Source organism: Nelusetta ayraudi, unplaced genomic scaffold (genome assembly GCF_046127955.1).
Source record: "Nelusetta ayraudi isolate G7.1 ecotype Tasmania unplaced genomic scaffold, CSIRO-AGI_Nayr_v1 ptg000151l, whole genome shotgun sequence".
Lineage (NCBI taxonomy): Eukaryota > Metazoa > Chordata > Actinopteri > Tetraodontiformes > Monacanthidae > Nelusetta > Nelusetta ayraudi.
Window position 1 is genome coordinate 2,554,455 of NW_027466201.1, and position 20,600 is coordinate 2,575,054.

Consider the following 20,600-nt stretch of genomic DNA (forward strand, 5'->3'; position numbering starts at 1 on the left):
CGCTTTCATTGGCCCCTATCCACTTTCCCTCCCAAGCTAGCGTCGAACCGAAGGGGCCTGCGCACAAAGAGCGCGCAGCCAATCGCGGGGCCCCCCTGATAAGCCCCGGCCAATCAGAGCTCGTCTTACATTAACATAGCGACGTGGCCGACCAATAGGGAGTCGGCGCATGAGAGGATTTTGACCCCTCTACCCAATGGCTATGGGAGGTACAGAGTTTTGGGGAGTGCATATAATCAACATAATATCGAAGGTGCTCTCAGATATTGATCCTGTATTCCGCCGCTAGTTGAAATTCGCCTCTCCTGGAAGCCTTTCGGAGGTCTGACCCGACACTGTCTCTGTCCAACCAACACCTCGCTTGTTGCTAGTTCCTCGTTGGAGAGAGAAAAAAAAATTTTAACCCGGAAAAATGCCGAAGAGAAAGGTGAGTGTCGTTCGTACCATGTAGCTCACTTCACTGTGTTGCACAGTTGTTGTTTTTTTTATCGACCTCGCGCTCGAGGGAGGAAGAAGAAGAAGAAGAGAGAGGGTGGGGGAAAAAAAAATAACCGCGCGCGGTTTCGTCGAAACAGGTGAAGTGATGCCAAAGTTTTAGGAAGCGCCTTCGCCCTCTCCCTCTCGCTCACTCTCTCGCTCTCACTCCCTCTCTCCTCTCTGCGTTTAACGCGCCCCTAGTAGATGGGATTTTTTTTTTCTTTTTTTTTTTTTTACTCGTGCTTTCCCCCCATTTTTTTTTTTTAACCATTAATGCCCTTGTGCTAGTCTCGGTCCGTTATCTGCTCCCTTCGTGCGCTACTTCCCGCTCCGCCGCGCGCAGGCGGAGCCGTCGGATGGATGGATGGATAGATAGGTAGCTGGATACGTAAATCCCCGTGGAGACGTGCGGGACGACCATTTCGCCTGTTATTCGGGGAGGGGAAGCGAGGTGAAGGGGCGCGGGGGGGAGGGGGGGTGCATTGCATAATGTTGTAATCTAGTCGTGTCAAAAGGGGCTCCCCGCCCCCCCGCGCCGCTTCCTCTGTTTGTGTTTTGGGTGATTAACAGCGGGCGCCAAGCCGACCGAACCAAAGCCACGTCCAGATGGAGAGAGAGAGAGAGAGAGAGAGAGAGAGAGAGAGAGAGAGTGAATTGGGAGGGTGGGGGTGGAGGAGGTGGGGAGGTAAAAGAAAGAGTGGGGATCATAGACAATTGACGTTGCGCTTCGACGAGGCCGTGACATGAGCCCAAAGGCAATCCATCGCTCGACCATTGTATCAGCAGCTTTACATGCAAACTGGGGCTCTCTGTCTGTCTGTCTGTCTGTCTCTCTACCGCCCACCGTTAGGGGAAAAAAAAAAACTGCCATTGTCTGCAGCAGCAGCAGCTTTGCCGCCGAGGACAGAGAATAGGGGAGGCCTCCAGGGGCGGAGGTCGCCCACATGTAAATGACGTGAATGCCAACCTGCCTGCTCACCAACCTTTTTTTTCCCTTCCCCACCCTCCCTCCTCCCCCTGTTCTTGACGGAGAGGGGTTGGCGGGCCCTCCTGTGCACCGTCTTCACCTACCTGCCTGCCTGCTGTTGCTGTTGCTGCTGCAGGCAACAGAGCTGTTTTCTTTTTTTTCTTTTTTTTTCTTTGTTGTTGTTTTATGCACGCTGCATTGGATCTGTTGCTTGCAGATCAAGTGATGAGGTCTGTTATTTGTCCGTTAAGCGACCTCAGAAATGCACCGAGGCCACGCAGATTGTAAAACCTGCGCGTGAGGTTTTAAACAAAGGGAGATTCCGGGTGAAAATTGAGGGGTTTTATTGCGTCACAAAAGGCTGCACATTTATTTATTTTTTTCTGCTTATATCTAATAATTTCACCTATCAGACAACCTGTTTGCATGGGTCCCATCCCTTATGCAAAATTCAGCGCTGTACCAAAGTGTACCGCCAATAATCTGTTTCACACCTCAAAACAATGAAGTCCATCCATAACTTCTCTTGGTACTAGAATAGAATAGTACCTGTGCATATAGTGTAAAAAAAAAACAACAAAAAAACAAAAGTAACCACTGTGAGAAAATAGTGCAAAAACGGAAGAATACTCAATATAAACATAATACAAAAAATAAAAAGTCTGTGCAGTTCTGTGTCTACGTACAATTTGCAGAAAATGAATAGATATGTGTACATTGAGGCTTATACATATTCAATTACTTAATTACACTTTTTACAAAATGTAAAGCCAAACATGCAGTTCTGGAAATCAGCCCTTTGTGATGTTACAAAGAGCGCTGACACCTCCCCCTGTTTAGCGACACTTCCAGCCAGGTGTTGGCTCCGCCTCCGACACAGGGACCAGGATGTGATTGTAACTTGGGGCAAAAATTGACTTTGTGGATTTAAAGTATAAAAATGAAGTTATACATACATGCAATATAACATATTGCAGGTATTCATTTAGTCAAGCTGTTTGTTCTGCGTGATGATAAAACATATTTTTTAGTGGCCTGAGGGTATTGCCACAAGTCTCTTGAGTTGCATGAATAATATGATGGAAAATATTACTGTTTTTTTTTTTTTTAAAGTGACTTCACAAACAGGAGAAAACATTTAGTTAGTTAGTCTAGTTATTTGCCTCGTAAACCGAGGGACAAATATGCTGTTTTATTCCTTTTTTTGATAATGAATCATGCAAGGCTCTACTGAAAATGAGCGTAAACATGACTATAGCACAGATACTAGCACTGGCTGGGGGGGTGAGGGTCACATATTCTCCTGTTAACAGTCTCTCCATTCATCACTGCATTTCCCACAGTCTCCAGAAGGTTCCGAGGGCAAGGAGGCCCCCAAAGTCACGAAACAAGAGGTAAAAAAAAAACCCCAAAAAACTCTGTGTGTGTGTGTGTGGGTGTGCTGGCGTGCAGAAGTGCTGTGTTTTGAAAATGTGTGTGCGTGCGCGTGTGAGAGAGAGAATTGAGTGTAGGAAACCCTGCAGCAGCCGCCAAGGTGAGCCAGCAGTGGTGCAACTGATCTCTGTCCATGTGTCTCTCCCTCTCTCTGTCACTGTCTCTCTATCACTGACCATCTCTCGCTTCACCAGCCCCCCAGAAGGTCAGAGAGGCTGTCGGCGGTAAGTCACGGCTCTCCCCTCCCCTGTCTTCACCTCTGTCGGCTGTCCTCTGCCTCCCTCGTCCTCGCTGTCTCGTGTTACCCCGGGCCCGGAGTCGAGTCCTCGCGCAGTTTATGGATCTGAGCGACGACGTTCTCGCATCCCATAATTGTGCTCTCTGAGGTTTCTTCGGGCCTCGGGTGTCCAGTTTCTGTGTGTCTCTACGTCGAGAGGATCCTTGTTCATGTGAGGGGCTGCACGATTAAACTGCACTGTGACATTGTGATAGTTTGTAGCTGCGTCGTTCTTTTCTAAATTTGCTTAATTTGATCTGTAGTTTCGAAATTGGAAAAACGCTACTGGTGCAGAATCTTCAGTTGATTGGCTGAGCGTTGTTAGTATATGTCGTGAAGTTCATTTTCGTCTTGCAGGCCCTTTGTTATGCATGTTGGACTTTGCATGTTGAGCATGTCTGTGTTGAGAGTTTTGTGGGTTCGTACTTTTGCATGTTGGCCTTAAAGTGACCGTTCAAAGTTTTTGGAAGCACCCCCAATTTTCTTATGCACTCACTTGCTCAATATTTTTCCCAATATAGCCCGACATCTCTCCTGGACACCAAGAAGAAAAAACAAAACATGTTGCACATTCAAAATACTTTGTGCTGTTGATTTGACCGCACTGGAAAATAGAGAGTTGGGACCTACCTAAATTGGCTGTACCTAAAATGAATCCGAAGCTATGCTATAAGTTTGCTTTGCCCCCAAGGACCCTCAAAAAAAGTGTAACTAAGGAATTTGGAGTGTTTCCCAAAGTATTGAACTGATCTACATAATTATTCTATTAGTACCTCTTGCATGAATCCTGAGTCGATATTTCACTGCCCACCTTCAGGCAGCTCAGGCCGCATTCCACTGTTCATGCAGCAGCTAAGGCACTGTTTTTTTGTCTGCAGAGCTAAAAGCACGTTTGTTGTTGTGTTGGTCGAGCGCAGTTTTGGCTATTTTTTTATTTTATTTTATTTGTTCCCTGCAACTGTCTACATTTAACTTTATGGAAGACAAATTTGATTGTCAGTATCTGCGTTTCCATTACCCCTAGAATTGTGCAAAACCTAAATATCCACAAACTGGTAATGGAAACACCTAAACTTCGAAAAACCTCTCAAATATCACTAAAAATGTTTTTACGTAGGTGGTTTTTAGACGTAGCGATACATAGGTATATCGCAAAATTGTCATGGAAACACTTTTTTTACATTTACACGTAAGGAGACGTGACATATGGGGTCACGTCACCAGTTCACTTCAAGTGACCATCACAGTATCTGCAGGTGAATTGCTCTTTCCTGCCACTACACTGTTATAATGATATTATATACCTGTGTAAAAAAAAATTTTTTAGTGTTTTGTTTAATTTTGTTTAATCGATTCAATTCTTAATTGACAATTAATCGATTAATGGTCAACATCCATACTTGGCAGTGTTTCTCTTTCTACTTTTACTATTTAACAGTGGTCTGTAATGTAGTGTTAGCGGGAGACTGCCACCACAATTTCAGAGCTACATCTGCCTACTATAAAAAAAATTAACATAAAAAAAATTAACATCAATGTCTGCTGGGAGAACGTTAGCCGGCGAGGAGAGGACGCTAACGTCGTCAAATCATTGCAGGCCCAGCTACTTGCAGTGGCAGTTTGACAGCAGTGTGTAAACATACTCGTGTTTAATGCACAAACACGTCACCGGAGCTTTACAACCCCCCTTCTGCCACTTCAAGAGTCGGGAGGTGGCGTTTGTTGACTGTGTGAAGTTGGCCGCACGCAGCGGAGGGAGCAGGGAGGGAGATGATGTTAGCAATGGAACTGGACTGTCGTGTTTTAATGCGGCCCAACTGACTTGTGACTGACTTGCAGAAGCCTGCTCCTCCCAAGCCTGAGGTCAAGCCCAAGAAGGCCATCGTCAAGGTAAATCACGCAAACCGCAAAACTTTCCAGTGACTGATGCTTTACAGCAGGCTAAGCCGCCTGCTGGTTGGTTGATTGTGCCGAAGGTTGCAGGCTTGAGGAGGCTCCCCGGTCCGCATGCAAGAAAACATAGCAAATACTGACAGTGTGTTCGATAATGTGCGGTGTGTAAGTTCTCTCCATTTCTCCCGTGCAGAAGGTGGCCGACGACAAGGTGGTGAAAGCAAAGAAAGCCGGCACCAAGGGGAAAAAGGAGGACGGCCCCGCTCAGAATGGAGAGACCAAGACCAATGAGGTACGAGGAGACGAAGCAGGAGGGGGAAATGGGAATCGGAGAAAAACAAGAAAATGACAAATTTCCCCCCTTTTGTTTTTGTAAATTGTTGTCCAAACGTGAAAACACAAACCACCCCTGTTGCACACACATCTGCTCACATGCGCTCTCGCACACACACACACATACACACGCACACACAGATCTACGTGTCTCGTCCGTCTGTCAGCGTGTCCTTCATCAGAAGCACGGCTCCCTCCTTGATGTCAGTGCGAGGGCAGAGTGTGACAGTCAGAGTTAAGGGTACGCTCGAGTGTTCCTAATCCGTCTTCAGAGTGTGTGTGTGTGTGTGTGTGTGTTTGGCCACTAACTCATTGCTTGTATAATTTGTTAACACAATATTTTGGAGTGCTGTGCAGTGTTTTGTTTTGTTTTTTAAATATTTTTTAAAAATAAAAACGTGAAAAAGGGGGTGGGAGATGAGTTGGGGATGTTCAAAGTTTTGTTGGCCGGGTGCAGTGAAGTGGGCTTGGGGAACACTTTCTCTAATCTGTGAGTGGGAGGCTCTGTGCTCGCACAGCTGTGATGCGGCCCGTTCAGCTCGCTGCCTTCACGGGCAGCTGGCTCCGGAACAGGAAAACAGGCGTGTGAACGGGCCATGTTTTGTCGGATGGTTGAGCGCACCGACTGTCCCTTAAACCGCCATTCGCTCGAGAGGAAAAGTGGCGTATGAAACACGCGCCGGTGCTGCGGATGTATTGGCCGTCTGTTAATCTCATTTTTGGGAAACGTTAATTTTTTTTAAAAAAAACCTCTTACGTTTATTGGCCTGTCAATTCCGTAGGGGGTAGCTAGATGGCAGAGGTTACAAGGATGAATTCTGGCAGATCCGTCTTTAAAAGCTCCCGAACTCAGTCCTTACATGTCAGTTAGACAGGACCAATGGTCGTCCTTTGAAGGAAAAGAGGCAGGGAGCTACCATGCATGTATTATAAAAACTGGATACCGGACTGGCAATATGGCCGATTTCTTTCCCCCAGTGGCCACTCGAGGTACTGCAGCAGAAAAAAATCTCATGGGCCGAAAAAGGATTTTTCCCATAGATCGCAAGACAGAAATAAACGCCTTTAAAACGGCTAACAGGACGACTGTGACCTGAAACGCGATTCATAGCAAATCTTTCGATTGTAGAAAAGAGTTTATTGCCTGCGTCCTGATTAGCTGTGTGCGTCCTGACGTGTCAATAAGTGACGTTCTCCAGGATCGTTCTGATCGGCCAAATAGATCATGTGACTTACAGAGGCATCAAGCTTGTACAAGCTTGCAAACAGTGATGGCAGCGGTGTGGAGGCTTCAGTTCCTCATGAAATGAAGGAGAATTTAATTTTCTGAACATAACTTACCATTAGCAGGAGAGGAAATAGACAAATTGACCGATGAGTGGTCTGGTCTGCTATCTTTACGACCTTTTTAACGTGCCGACATGATGAATGGCAAAACCCCACTGCTCCCCCGTTTGTTGACAACGGTAGACACAGTGTTTGGTGGACTATTAATAGGCAGGGCCTTTCTCAGTAGCTAAGCAGCTTACAAAAATCAGTGTTGGAAAAACTGAGGAGGTATTAACTGGAATAGCTCACATGTATAACAGATGAGCTGATCACATGTGACAGGTGTGACATTTGCTGCGGGGCGAGAGATGAGCCCCCCCACCGTCCCCCGACGGCTCGCCTCTGGACGCAGCCGCAGGTTATTCATTTACCTCACTTTTTTTTTTGTTGCAAAAACATAACAGAGTTCACTACTTTACGGTGCAGGGATTGCAATAAAACACGCTTTGCTAAGCACCACACGACGACAGCAAATGTTTGAAAGCGTTTTGGTTAAATATCTCACTCATGAATTTGTAGTCAGTGCTCGGATGGAATCGCTATTAACTTTGCGACTTCGGAAGAACTCACAAGTTAAACATGGCAACTTGATCAAATCTGGAGGTGCAACTGCTTGAATAAAGCGTGTGCTTTTTTTTTTCATTTGCTTTATCAATGAGCAAAAAGCTAATATGTGGATAGTTAGTTTGCCAAATATGTTGCAGTATTACCTTAGGTGACCTAGCAACATTAGGCGCAGACGCAGTGCACCATAAATCATGTATTTTTAGCGCTCATTTCTTAAAATGACTTTTTTTTAACCGAGTTTTCTTCTGTGTCTCGGACTTCATTGGAGGAGCCAATTGCATTTAAGACAGTAAAAGCAACATTTTTCACGTCAACAATAACTGATTAAAATGTGCTCCTGTAGGACTCGAGTTGTACGTAGGTAGGAGAACATTGGCTAGCCAACCCTTGTAGGTCAATGTCACCAAAATATGACTTACTTATATTTCTTAATACATAACTTAAGTTATGTATTTCCAAAAATATTAAGTATCATATTTAAAGCAAAATAAGTGTTTTGGACTTTATTATTGTCGTGTGAAATTTTTTTTGTCACTCGCCGGTTCGGCGCCACAACCCGCCTGCGTCCCGAACGGTGTCTCACGCTTGTGCGCTCTTCCCCTCCAGGTAACTGAGGCGGCGGAGGAGGCGACTGAGGAGAAGGCATGAAGACACGGCGCGTCCAACCGACTCGCCTAACCCCCCTCCCCCCCCACCTCCCTTGGCAGCAAAGCATCTTTTTTTACTGACGACTTTTTGTACCATGCTAAAAGATTTTTTTTAGACTTGTGATAGTAGAGAAGAAGGACAGCCAGCAGCCGTTATTACTCCTCATGTGTCCTCATATGTCACCCCCTCCCCAGCACCCCACCCGCCTCCTGTTTCACTGTCCGTCTCTCAGATGCACAGGGACAGAAATGCCGCTTCGTGTTTTCTTTCTTTCTTTTTTTTTTTTTTCCTCCTCCCACTTTTACCAGACGACTGCAGATGTTCTTCATCTGTTTTGAAACAGCCCATAAATGGACAGATACCCCAGCAGCTATATATGAGTGTTGCAACCCACACTTTTCTCAAAAACTACAAGGGGGTGAAAATTACTGGAATTGACGAAACTTATTGGACCTTGCACAATATTTGACTTTTTTTATATACTGTAGGTCTCTCTTTGATTGCATATATTTCTAATTTATTTTTATTTTATTTTTTATTTTATTTTTACCTGAATTGGCTTTTTCAAGATATAGCCTCTTTTTGCTGATGTTACAAACAACAGAGACATGCAACACCCCTGCAGTATTCATGGTATGTGGCCCCATTATGGGAACCAGTCCACCAATGTGGAAGTGCAACTGCCTGCTACAAGCTGTTGTGGAGTTGGCTTGGATTTTTTTTTATAGTTTGATGAAAACATCACAAGTTCTCAGAACAAATTGATTGGGATCTTAAAAACCAGGTATGCCAATATCTCAGTATGCAGTTTCTACAAAATGTACTGAATAAAATGGGCCCTACCGTTGCCGAAATTGAGGATTTTTGTTGCAGAAATTTGACTCAAGAATAGTTTATTGTCAAGTTGGAGAACATCTGCAGCATTTATTTTCTTTAACAAGTGTCTGTAGAATAATTTCCTCTGTTTTACCTTCTCCTTGTGTGTGTGTGTGTGTGTGTGTGTGTGTGTGTGTGTGCTGGAGTGAGTGAGTATGTGTGTTTCTAGGCCTCTGTGTTTGACTGCATTCACTTCACCTCCCCTCTACTTGTCCACCCACCTCTTCCCCATTTTTTTTTTCTCCTTCTCTCCTCTCCTCTCCTCCTCTCCACCCTCTGAATGCCTTGTCCTGCAGCAGTGACATAGCAATAATGAGTGGTGCTTCTGTTCTGGACGGCTCTGTTGGCTTCGGGCCCACCGGGCTTCTTTGAGTTTCACCCTGTTGGGAGACTATTTTGAAATAAAAGAGAAAGTTGATGTCACATGGTTTTCCCCCTGTTGTTTCTTTGGTGTCTTTTCTCCGGTTGGTGTTCACACAACAACACTCTGCTGACGGCCGTGTTTCAAAAATACCTATTTTTGATGAAGAAACAAACACATAAGCTATCCAAGCATACAGCTATGCTAACTTTGTAGTTTTGAAAAGTCGGGCAGTGGCCGAGCACTGCTGCATGTCGTATGTTCTGCTTGTGTTCCAGAGCTGCTTTCATGTTCAGTGTTACTTTTAAACCAACACAAAGCCGCCACTGTGCTTATCTGTGTGTGTGTGTGAGGTCGCCAGGGGCACGTGGCAGTGTTAAATACAACTGCTGTGTCAGGAAGTGAAAGGTCAGCATTTGCCAGAGTGGTGGGACCCGATGAAGCCGCACGGCCTCTTCATTGAGGGACAAGCCATCGCTGACACTCCTGAGCCAGTGATGGACAAGTTTTGTTTTTTCTTCTTTTTTTTACATGTACAGGTGGGTAGTGATGATATGTGATTAAAGGTGCAGCAGTAGCTTGTTACATTGCATCCAAACCTAAGAAATATGGTGTATATTATGCTTTAATAGGTTACTTTGTAATGATTAGGGACGGAGCCCAACTACCCAGCTTGGGAACAGAGAGAGTGTTGCACTGGATGAAACCCTATTTTTTTATTTTTTCAATCCAAATTCAAACCCATAAATTCTCACCAAATTTGATAGCATAAAAGATTAACCCCCCTCCTGGTGCCAGGATCTATCTCTATCTCTCTTCAATATTTTCTTCTCTCATTTCAGTACTATTACGAGTTTATTTCCTGTTTTTGGTGACAGAACTGCCCCCAAAAGAAACATCCAAGTCGCCACCAGTCTTATGCACCTCTCATGTTTTGTTTTTCCTTGATGCAGATTTGTGAGGGTTTGTATCGGTCATTTATAATAGAATTTCTCGACACCCAAATTGAGTCAGACATGATTTGAAAACAAAAAAACAAAAAAAACATGACATGCCTGCTTGCAAAGCTAGTTACATTCTTATCACAAAATTTGGCAACAGATTACAAACACTGTCTGTTTCGTTTTGAAACAGGTTGATAAATATATTGACTTCCTGAATTTCCTTATTTGTAATTATCAAAATAAAGCCAGCAATGAAATCACCTCACGTGAGTACATCCCTTACACTGGTCAAAATGCATTACACATCTGCCAAAACACTGACGCAATTGTGTGTTGATTGAACTTCATAGCTCTTCTTAATAAATGAGTCAAAAGCACATGGTGGACTCCATTGAATGTGTCTTAATAAAAACTTGACATTTTAGACATGGACACCTGATTTATTGTAAAGTACAATAATAGTAGTACTAAATGCAGTGCAAAAAAACAGTTGCCAATAAAACTGACCTCTCAGCTGTTGGTTAATACCCGTTCTCCACAAATCATTGATGAACTCCCAGTTTCTGCAAGAGACAAACCTCATTATCATATTATGAAATTATTATCCTAAATATTTTAAAATATATGCTAAATAAAAAGTGCACTGCAATGAACTGGCGACTTGTCCAGGGTGTACCCTGCCTTAGCCCTAAGACAGCTGGGATAGGCTCCAGCAGACCCCCGTGACCCTGAATAGGAATAAGCGGGTATAGAAGATGAATGAATGAACAAAAATTTGGCTGAACAGAAAAAAAGCTTGCCACCTCACTTGTTTTTGTTTAACCTTTGACACTCTTGTTACCCTGCGCTCCCAAAGTGCAGCAGTGTGAGATTGCCTCCTTGTGGTCACGTCAGCCAGCACAAGGAGTCACCCACTCGCAGGCTGTGAGCAAAAATGTCACGATACGCAGATTCAAAGTGGCTATGTCTGTGACACATTTCTTTTACCGACCCCCCTCCCCACCACCACCACCAATTTGTAAGTACCAGCAAGCTGAGGTCTGGTTACAAAGGTGACCTGCTATTAATTGCCTCGTGGCTGCACAGTTGCTGGCTAGCCCTTCTACTTTCACTTTCATTTCCTTGAAGCAACAGATGCCAGTAGTTGATATATTTTGAATTTTTTTTTTTTTTTTTTGCAATAATGCCTGTATTTAATTTTACTGTGAAACTGTGAAAGGGAACTGTATTACTTCTCATTTGAAGCGATGACAAAAGTCCATCTGGATTAAATGGACAAAACACAACAAATTTAATCAAATCTTTCAGTTAGAGGGTCGGGATATTTTTATGAATGCAGAGGGGAGTACAACAGCTGGCGCCAAATAAATAAAATTCTCTGTTGGTGCACAGGCTATAATCTGTGCACAGTTACAGGTATTTTGACATCGTCAACATTTATTGATCACAGCTTTTAGTCGAGAAGACAGAATACTGAATAGAGTCATAGAATAGAACAGAATTCCCTTTATTGTCATTGTATTGTGTACATTTAGATTGGAGAGCTTCTCTTTGAAGATTTCTTTTAGAAAATGTGCAAGACCTGTCAGATGCATCCTCAAAGCAAACAAAAGCTCAAACAGAGGTTTTGAAGCTGGACAATTCCACAGTTTATTGCAGGGTCACTTAGAGACCACCATTTATGCTTGCAACTCAGGACAATTTAGAGCTGTGAGTTGGCTCAGTCTTCATGTTTTTAGACTTTGTGAGGAAGCCGCAGCTCCTGGACAGAACCCACGCAGACACAGGGAGAACATGTAAACTCCGCACAGAAAGGCCCCGGGCCTGGGAATAAAACCCAAGAGTGAGGTGCGAGCTATTGCTTGAGAATATGTGGAGTCTTTCTAACAACGTTCAGGGTTCACCAAAGATGCCAAAATACTATCTTGCACTACATTTCAAAAAAACAAAAACATTGGTCACTAGATGGACAGTGTGTTACCTCGGTAATGCTAACTGTTGGATGTAATTTCACCCCTGGCTCCCTCTTCTTTTCTTTTCTTTTCTTTTTTTTTTTTTAATAAGATATTTATTCAGTAATTACACCTTCCTTTACATCAGTGACACCAAGACAGAGTTAACTAGTGAACGGACTTGTAACAAACTTTATTTATAAACATAATTTCATGAGCAATTCTACATTTAAATCCGTTTTATGTGTGAACGTGATATAAATAAATTGATTTGTGGAGAATGACACTTGTTTTCATGTTGGACAAGTTTCTTGAGAGAGCCCAAGGAAAAAAAGAAGCCTGTCTTCGGGTTACGTTCCCCATCACCCTCGACTATGATCTGTATCGAATGAACGTCTCATTGCCATTAAAATGCCTCGAACTCACGAGGTTTCACTCATTAAGCGACGTTAACCCTTCTTCTCCATCCCTTCCCCCATTTTACTGCCTGGCAGTATTTGGAAGAGAAATGGACGACTTCCCCACCAAACGGCTCGCAAACGCGACCAGGGGAGTGGGTGTGTTAGCCAGACATCTTGTTACACAACTACGACGGAGCAATAACAGGCGTAGAACAACCAAAATACCCACAAGTAAAAAAAATAAAATAAAAAATAGAATATAAAACAAATCACGAAAACGCTGTTCTGTTAACGAGGAGCAGAGCGAAAACAGCATGAACGGGCTGTAAATCCCTCACAACACGGGAGCCATGTTGTATACCCGCAGTTACAACTACAAAAAAAAAAAAAAAAAAAAAATAGAGGCACCAAGTTAGTACGCAGACATCCCATATGGCAAAAATTAGAAAAGTGTACACTATTAAATTATGTTAAAGTGCCGTTGTCAGAAAGCAAAAGCTATGCTACAGCAATACACCCTCTCCTTTAGCTAACTGCCATTACTGCCTCCCCTCGGCTGTGGCGTGCGTGGACCACGCTACGTGTATTCTTCCGCCGAGGGCTTGCGCCTTTTCTTTTGAGGGGGAGGGGGATTCGTGTTGACGCCCCTTCACGAAACCACGACCGCTAAAATTTGCCCCTCGAGGTCCCAAACCCAATGAGGCTAGTCGGGGTCGACACAATGCCCGGGGTAGTAGACGTTTTCGCGCTGGCTAAACCGTTGCCCGCGCACTAGTTGCCGCCGCGTGGATGGATACACGACGCAGCCGGGACTTTTTGCGAGTGGAGCTGAATGGAGGCAGCCTCTTCCTGGTGGATAAACAGTGACAGCTACAGGGCAGCCACCTAGACCCAGCACACAGGCTCCTGCGCTGCCCTGGCTAACAACACCAAAATGGCTTCAGACAGTACACACATCGCGCAGTTGACTTCTGGTGAGTAAAAGGGAAACGGCAAACGTGTCACGGTTGTCTTAATATACCCCCCCCCTCCCAAAAAAATTCTCGGCGCCCTCCTCTAACGCAGCTCCCCGTCCTCTTCTCCCTCTTCAACCGTACCAGAACTGTACTTCCTAATAGCCCGGTTTCTAGAAGCTGGACCGTGCCAAAAAGCTGCCGAGGTTGGTCTTTTCGGTGTTGGGGATCATTTAGAACGTGTCAGAATTTGTCACGGGGTGTAATTTTTCTATCTTTATCCCATTTTCAGACCCTGGTAAGGGAGGTGGAGGAGAAGGAGGTAAGCAGTCAGCAATACGAGAGAGATGCCTCTCTGCTCGCTGTACTCGTGTTGCTCCCACTCTTATTTGTCACTGTCCGTTTTTAAATCACCACTTAATATTTTTATGAACCGAATGATCACACGCAACACTATTTTCCCATCGCAGCTGCTGCCCAAAAGGATCGACTGGACGGGGCAGGAGCACCCCGGGACGTACGAGAATTTGGTAAGGGAGCTGTATTGCCGAGGAAAAAGTTTTTAGAGAGCAAAATAAAAATTGAATTTCCCGCAATTTTTAAATCAGGTGGCAAAGGGAAAAAGTGTAAAGGGCTTCGCAGGGCGAGCTGGGTGCAAGTTCGGGGCCGCTGGTGGCCACCCAGGGGTCGGCTCCCAACTGCCCTGTGCACCGTGGACTTTTTGGGGGTGTTGCATGGTCGTCCGAAAGGTTTATATAGTTGCTCAGGGGGGGAAAATGTGTGTGTGAAATGTTGATACGTCATGAGTGTTGTGGTGTAGGAGCGCCAGGATCCGGAGGAGGGACACCCTGCGCCACAAGCCTGAGAGCGATGGAGGCGCTCTTGTCCTACCAGAACTAGAATTTGCGTGCATGTGGGGCTTGAAAACACGAGGGCGAAGAGTTCGCAAACAGGACCTATTTTTTTTTTAATTTATTTTTTTTCTAAAGGAGAACATAAACGGTGTGTTGAAGCGAAGCTCACTTCCCATTTGATCGGAACCCTCACTGCCCTGTTTTGGAGTTCCACCCCCTCGTTTCAACGGAGAACTATTTCTTGTCGGACGGATCGTGGAGCGAGACTCTTGAGTTGACGTGAAGATGCGAGGTAATATCGCGCTCATGTCTTATTACGGCTTTATTAATTGACGCGCTAATTGTCGTCTAAACAATCGAGGGGGGGAGGGCGGCGGAGCTCGAGCACTTTTTTACGCATGGGGGCGTGGGGAGAATTAATCATCGCCATCGTATTGACATTGTTTTGTTTTTTGCCACGTCTGCTGCAAAATCCCCGCACTTTGATACGGATGGACGTTTTTTTTTTTTAATTATTATTATTTTTATCGCTAACTGCCGTTTGATAACACGAGTTTACGTTTAATCCGAGCCACATTTCTCGAGTTCCTCTCCCAACCCCCCGTTTGCTGTTTTTGCGCGCAAACGAGGACGAGGCCGAGGCGCGTACGCATGAAGTGTAGGAAAGTCGCCGATGTAAATGTGTACGTTTGAGGAATTAAACACACTGCTTCATGTACCCCTCCTCCTCCTCCTCCTCCTCCGCTCTTCCTGCTTGGCTCGTTCAGCTCTCCGTGCCTCCTCCTCCTCCTCCACCTCCCCCTCTCGTTTGCAGCCGGTCGAGCCTGCCTCCTGTCTATTGTGCATATTTTCCTCTATTGAGGGAAGAGAAGGAGGGGGAAAAAAAATTCTGCGGAGGGCTTTTAATGATAAGACCAAATGGATAGCAGGGGTAATCAGAGGAGGAGGAGGGGGTTTAGCAGGGGAGGATCCAGCCGTGGACATGTTTTTGTTTGCCGTTGTGTGCTGGTTGATATCAGGGTTTGTTGAAGAAGGGGGTTGGGCAGCAGGGAGGGTAGATACGGCTTGCATCAACGCTATTATAACAATCAAGATTATTAATTGCCTCTAATTAATAATTAAAGGTGGTTAATTAGATTTGTGGCTTTTGTGATTTTTTTTTGTTTTGTTTTGCAACACAACATGCCAGAAAATCTAATACTGCTGGAGAAAATTCTTCTTTATTTTAAGCATTTGTATTTTTTATTTTTATTTTTTAACAAACCAGCGTCTTGTTGTGTAGTTTAACCTCAAATATTTGATGGATTCCTGTGAAGGCTCTTACGTTGCTGTGGTACAAAATAATATCCACAACGATTCCTGTTTATTGGAGTTTCTCCCCCCCACTGCAATAGTGCGTTGAAATATAACGTGGTAATTGTAGAGGGTAACGCACGCGTCTGTGTGTGTGTGTGTGTGTGTGTGTATCAGAGTGTGTGTGGATGGCCATGTGCGTTCTGATGCTGGGGTGTGTGTATGTGCTTGCGCAGGCAGCGCTATCCATTACCCTGAAGAAGCATGTGAAATGGAGCAATTTGTTAAAACATATCACTCTCATCTGCCCTGTGTGTGTGTGCGTGCGTGCGTGCGTGTGTTCAACCTGGCTTTGTGTGTGTGTGTGTGCATGGAAATTGATGGCTGATATGTGCTTAGAAACACTGATCACGTCCTGAACCAGCAAGGATGTGAAAGCAATTAAGGGGTCATTAATTGTGTGTGTGTGTGTGTGTGTGTGTGTGTGTGTGTGTGTGTGTGTGTGTGTGTCTGTCTAAAAGCTTTTTGTCAGCCTTGTTTGACTCCACATATTTCGATCTAGATGTGTCTGAAACAAAAATTGTTGTGGCCTCGGTTGCTTGTTTTTTTTTTTTTTTTTTTTTAATCAATACGTGTGAATTTAAACACAAACAGCGGCGGCGCTGCTGCCCAGTCGTCCCTCGCCGGGCCCCTCGGCGCTCCGCACTGCCGTCTCAGTCCAGCGTCTTGCTCCGAGGAAGGTTGCTGCGATGGGGAGGTGGGGAGTGTCCTCCATGTGTCAGTGGACACGCTGGCTGGTGTTTATGGCAGTGTGGCTTCCTTCCTTTCTGCTTCGTGCCTCCGTTGCACGCCACAACCCCCCCCCCCCTTCTCCTTGCCGTCGCTTCACTGCATTTGAACCGTTGCCCACGTCCATTTTAAAAGACAAATTCAGTTCTTTTTAAATTTGCATGATTATTTAATCATCACACGGTCGTTTTGCTTTTGCAATTCATTTTGTCATTTGTAGTTGTTTTGCAATTCTGGAATAGCACTGAGAGATTTTCATTCCCCCCTGTTTCATCTTCCCCCCCCCCCTCCCTTTGGAAGCTTCCCTGATTTTGATTTCATGTTTTTTTTTTATTATTATTTTTTTTAAATACAGCGTTATTGACCTTATTTTGCTTCAAAGGAAAATCCTTTCATTGGAGAGTGTTTCATCCTGTGCATTCAAGTCACGCAAGCCGCTGTCGGTCTCCAAACTTAATTCCCATCATTTTCATTTCTTGTCAGTTTTAATGAACTGCTCTTGAATGTATGTCTGTGTGGGCGGTTGCTCCTTCTTCGTATTAGGGCAAAGGCTAAACCAAACACATACCAAAATATATCTGGAACACTTTGACTTTTATTTTGACTTTTGCGATTCCGCTCTCCCTCAGCCGCCCTTCTGTCTCCCGACTCCAAGCTGAGATAAATCCCTGTGTGTGTGTCCAGGTGAAACTATACCGGCACATCAGCGCAGACCACCTGCTGCAGGTCTGCTCCAGGGTTTGTCCGCTCCTGGAGAAAGAGGTCCCCGCCAGCGCGCCCGGACTCACCAGCCTGCTGGGGGCTGGCAGGCAAAATCTCCTGCGCACCGCCAAAAGTGAGTCGAAATCCCCGGCGTTGCATCTGCATGGGCGTGTGTGGATTTGCATATTTAATGCACACGGCCCAGCGAATAGGAAGACGTGCATGTCATTCGTCGTTCCGTCTTGTCTCCAGGTTGCAAGCATGTGGTGTGGAAGGGGTCAGCACTGGCTGCCCTGCACTGTGGCCGACCTCCAGAGCCACCCATCATCTACGGCAGCCCACCAAATATTGGTAAGCAAACACTTGCATTTTATTTTTTATTTGGCATTTTTCATAAGCAAGGAATACACCCAATTTGTGGGTTATTTGTTTTGTTTGTAAGAAGCATGCAGGAATTCCTCAATGCCACTTGCACACTTTTATCTGATGCCAAAGAATTGACTGTACCATTACATTGCATGTTTCCATTATTATTTTATTAAACCAGGGTGGATCCAATAAATTGGCTTATTTGTTTGTAATATTTATGTTGCTAATTCCCTCCAGTGGAGACGAGCTTTGGCCGCCGGCTGAACGGCTCCTACCGCCTCCGGCAGCTGGTTCCCACGGCCGTGTACCAGCACATGAAGATGCACAAGAGGATCCTGGGGCACCTGTCGTCTGTGTACTGCGTGACCTTCGACAGGACGGGACGACGCATCTTCACGGTAAGGAAAAAAAAGAAAAGGAAAACAACAACTGCAGCGTGTGTGTGTGTGTGTGTGTGTGTGTGTGTGGGGGGGGGGTGTTGTGTGGACCTCTGGGACGGTCCCACTGCTCGGGAGCGTCGGTGGCACGTCGCGACGCACGAGGAGCCCATTCCAAGCAGTGCACGAAATCCCCCACCCCCCCGCGTGGTTTCCAGTCACCTCGTGTGTGCTGCGTTGTTACAAGCCGTCCTGGCCTTGCGTCTGTATTTCCCCCGTTGTGAGAGCGTTCCGGTAGGAGGTAATTACTGTTTACCTGCCGGCGTGCGGGCCGCTTTTTCCCGGAGGACTCGCCACCGCCGAAACTGGATTAAGGCTGCAGGGAAGTAAATTGAAACATGTTTAGACTAAGTGTCGCATCGAAGGGAAAGGGGGGTGGGGGCTGGGGGGGAAGTTTGACCTCTGGCTGCCGGCTGCCGCTCGTGCACTCGGTTCATGGACGAGGCTTAAGGTTTAATGATCAAACAGTGAATGCTTGTTTTGGTTCCTGTCGTCTTACTTCTGTTCAGATTTCAGAGCGTCATCCGGTGAAATGCTGGCGGAAACGGAAACGGCCCTCATGTAATTTGCATCACTGGATTTGGCTGCTGGCTTGAGGCTGTTTTTGACTCGCGAGCTCTTTTAGAGAAGTGAAATGTATTTCGCCGAATGAGTTGTGATGTAATTCTTCAGGTGATGACTGTTTATGCCGACGGTGTCGCTCTGCTTTTCCCCATAACCTGCGGCAAGACGACCGGTGACAGCAGCATTGGTGCTGGTCGACCAGCGTTTCCACTGAAATGTTCCCTGCTGTTGTTCAAAGCCTAATTTGGATGTGACAAATTGTGCTTCGCCGGGGGAACGACTTTCGCTGTTCCTGCTACCATGCTACCAACTTCCAACAGAGCTAAGCTAGTATTTCTACTCCAACCACCTGATGATGAACGCACTTAACGCTTATTCCTTTCAAACGATTCCCTTCGCATTTCGATGAAAACCAGGCTAATGTCGATCCAAAGCCCCCCCCGTTTGGATCCGGCAGTCGAACGCTGCCTGCTGTCGTGCACCATTTTCAGCTTTCATTTCTTAAATCTCTAAAAATGGCTGGCTGCAGAGGGTGGGGGGTGGGGGGTGGGTGGGGTGTACAGATAGACTCTCTGTCTCTCCTTGGCCGCTCTCTGTTTCTTTTCACCACTCTTGCACTTTCTGCTCTTATCCCCTCTTTTTTTCCCCTTTTCCCTGCCTCTCCTTGTGCGCTGCGCCCCTCCTTCGTCCTGCCCCCCCCCCCCCCCTCCCCCCGCGCGCGCGCTCCACCACTCCCCCCTTCTCTTTTTGTGATTTCTCATCATAACTGGAGAAAATGTTTCCTCTGAGGCGTTGGCTAGCTGCCAAAATTAAAATTCATCCTGAGTCTTCCTCGCTCCCTACTCGTCCCCTCTTTGTCCCCCCCCCCCTCCTTCATCTCTCTCTCTGTCCTTTTTTCCCATTGTCTCCCATCATCAAGAGATCACTTTCATTTGTATTTCTCTCATCAGTCCGTCTACCTGGATTTCCAGAAGGATCATCGGACACTTAGGCCGGCTATTTAACAAGAACAGTTCACTCCGGAATCATTTGCGATCAATCGACAAGCGTGGGTGTGTGTGTTGTTCAAGCGGCCGATTGGCCAACGGCCACATCGATTCGTGTGATTTAGCTCGAGAAAAGACTGCGAGCTCATTATCATGACCACGGTGAAGGACAATATAGAACAGCTGCTGTGCATTGTGTGCCTCACGCGGCGTCTCCAGCCCCACCGAGGGATGCGCGCTCCTCCGTGTCATTCATTTTCTATTTTGTTTTTTTTTTTTTTTTTCACACTTAAAAGACCTTGTGGGACATTTGAAGGTATCTTTATCGCTGCTCTCTCTCAGCACCCGTCTCTCCCGCCAGTCCCTGGTGCACTACCTGCAGCCCCAAGTCTGCGGCGGCGGTGGCTTGAAGGACGTGATTGCCCAGAAGTTGGGAGCGGAGAGTTTGCAAGGCAGGGAGCGCGTGGCAGGGACAGCGTGGCTGCACTGCGTTTGCACGGGACGCTTTACATTTCTGCTGGAGTGATTTGAATATTGGCTCTGGTTCACATTTAAATGGGAATAATAGTGGAGCGTTGAGTTTTGTCTCGCCATGGAAGTGGCCATTGCCTTTCTCGGACTGAGGGCCAAAAACACGAGTTTGGTCTTGGTTTGCATCTAAGCATTCTGATTGGGAGAGACGCTGCTTTGACCAGCTCCCGGTAGAAAGCCGTCTGCATCCGGGCTGCGTTTGCATGTCTTAATTTCTCTCACCAGTTTTAAAGCAGCCATTATAATTTGTTTCCAAAATGGTGAGCGCACGTGTCCCCAGTGAATCATGTGAAGGCTTTTTTACCAGGAACTGGTCGGAAAGTACTGGGTTGGAACCCAGAGATGAGTTGAAGACTCATACTGCCTTCATTGTTATGATGCACAGCTGATTGAAGTATTGAGAAGTTTCTCTTCTCATGCATTTCTCATGCCTTTTTCCAATACACGTTGCGTTCAGGCTCCCTTCTTGGCTCTGCTTTATGGTTCATTTATCACTCTGACCTGACTCTGACAGCAGGTCCCGTCTCTCCCTCGCACTATTTAACTTTCTGTAGGTTGGTGCTTAGGTATAAATGTTTGAGGGTTGTTTTTTTCCTCCAAGTGAGACAGCGTTTCCTTTTTGGTTGCCCTTCAACTTTTATTAAGATTAAGATCATCTATTTG

At 45.7% G+C, this 20,600-nt stretch overlaps 2 protein-coding genes across 4 annotated transcripts in view; both read left to right on the forward strand.

Moving 5' to 3' along the window:
• The first annotated feature begins 205 nt into the window (after positions 1–205).
• hmgn3 (high mobility group nucleosomal binding domain 3) lies at positions 206–9,224 on the forward strand. 3 transcript variants are annotated; one of them, XM_076013468.1, is made up of 8 exons: positions 211–427; positions 2,788–2,838; positions 3,073–3,102; positions 4,995–5,045; positions 5,242–5,340; positions 5,523–5,622; positions 6,993–7,068; positions 7,884–9,224. In XM_076013468.1, the coding sequence occupies exons 1-8, from the start codon at positions 413–415 to the stop codon at positions 7,885–7,887; spliced, it is 426 nt and encodes a 141-aa protein (XP_075869583.1). In that variant the 5' UTR covers positions 211–412; the 3' UTR covers positions 7,888–9,224. The 3 variants fall into 3 exon arrangements, with proteins under 3 accessions (XP_075869584.1, XP_075869583.1, XP_075869585.1); XM_076013469.1 differs by lacking the exon at positions 3,073–3,102 and having other exon boundaries at positions 206–427; XM_076013470.1 differs by lacking the exon at positions 6,993–7,068 and having other exon boundaries at positions 213–427.
• Positions 9,225–12,718: 3,494 nt separating this feature from the next.
• Positions 12,719–20,600, forward strand: part of phip (PHIP subunit of CUL4-Ring ligase complex) — a 30,184-nt gene continuing 22,302 nt past the window's right edge. Inside the window, exons 1-7 of the mRNA XM_076013611.1 lie at positions 12,719–13,433; positions 13,560–13,618; positions 13,705–13,734; positions 13,883–13,942; positions 17,033–17,183; positions 17,303–17,401; positions 17,657–17,817. Of these exons, the coding sequence (XP_075869726.1) occupies positions 13,394–13,433; positions 13,560–13,618; positions 13,705–13,734; positions 13,883–13,942; positions 17,033–17,183; positions 17,303–17,401; positions 17,657–17,817 (600 nt within the window). The 5' untranslated portion in view covers positions 12,719–13,393. The remainder of the gene's footprint in view (positions 13,434–13,559; positions 13,619–13,704; positions 13,735–13,882; positions 13,943–17,032; positions 17,184–17,302; positions 17,402–17,656; positions 17,818–20,600) is intronic.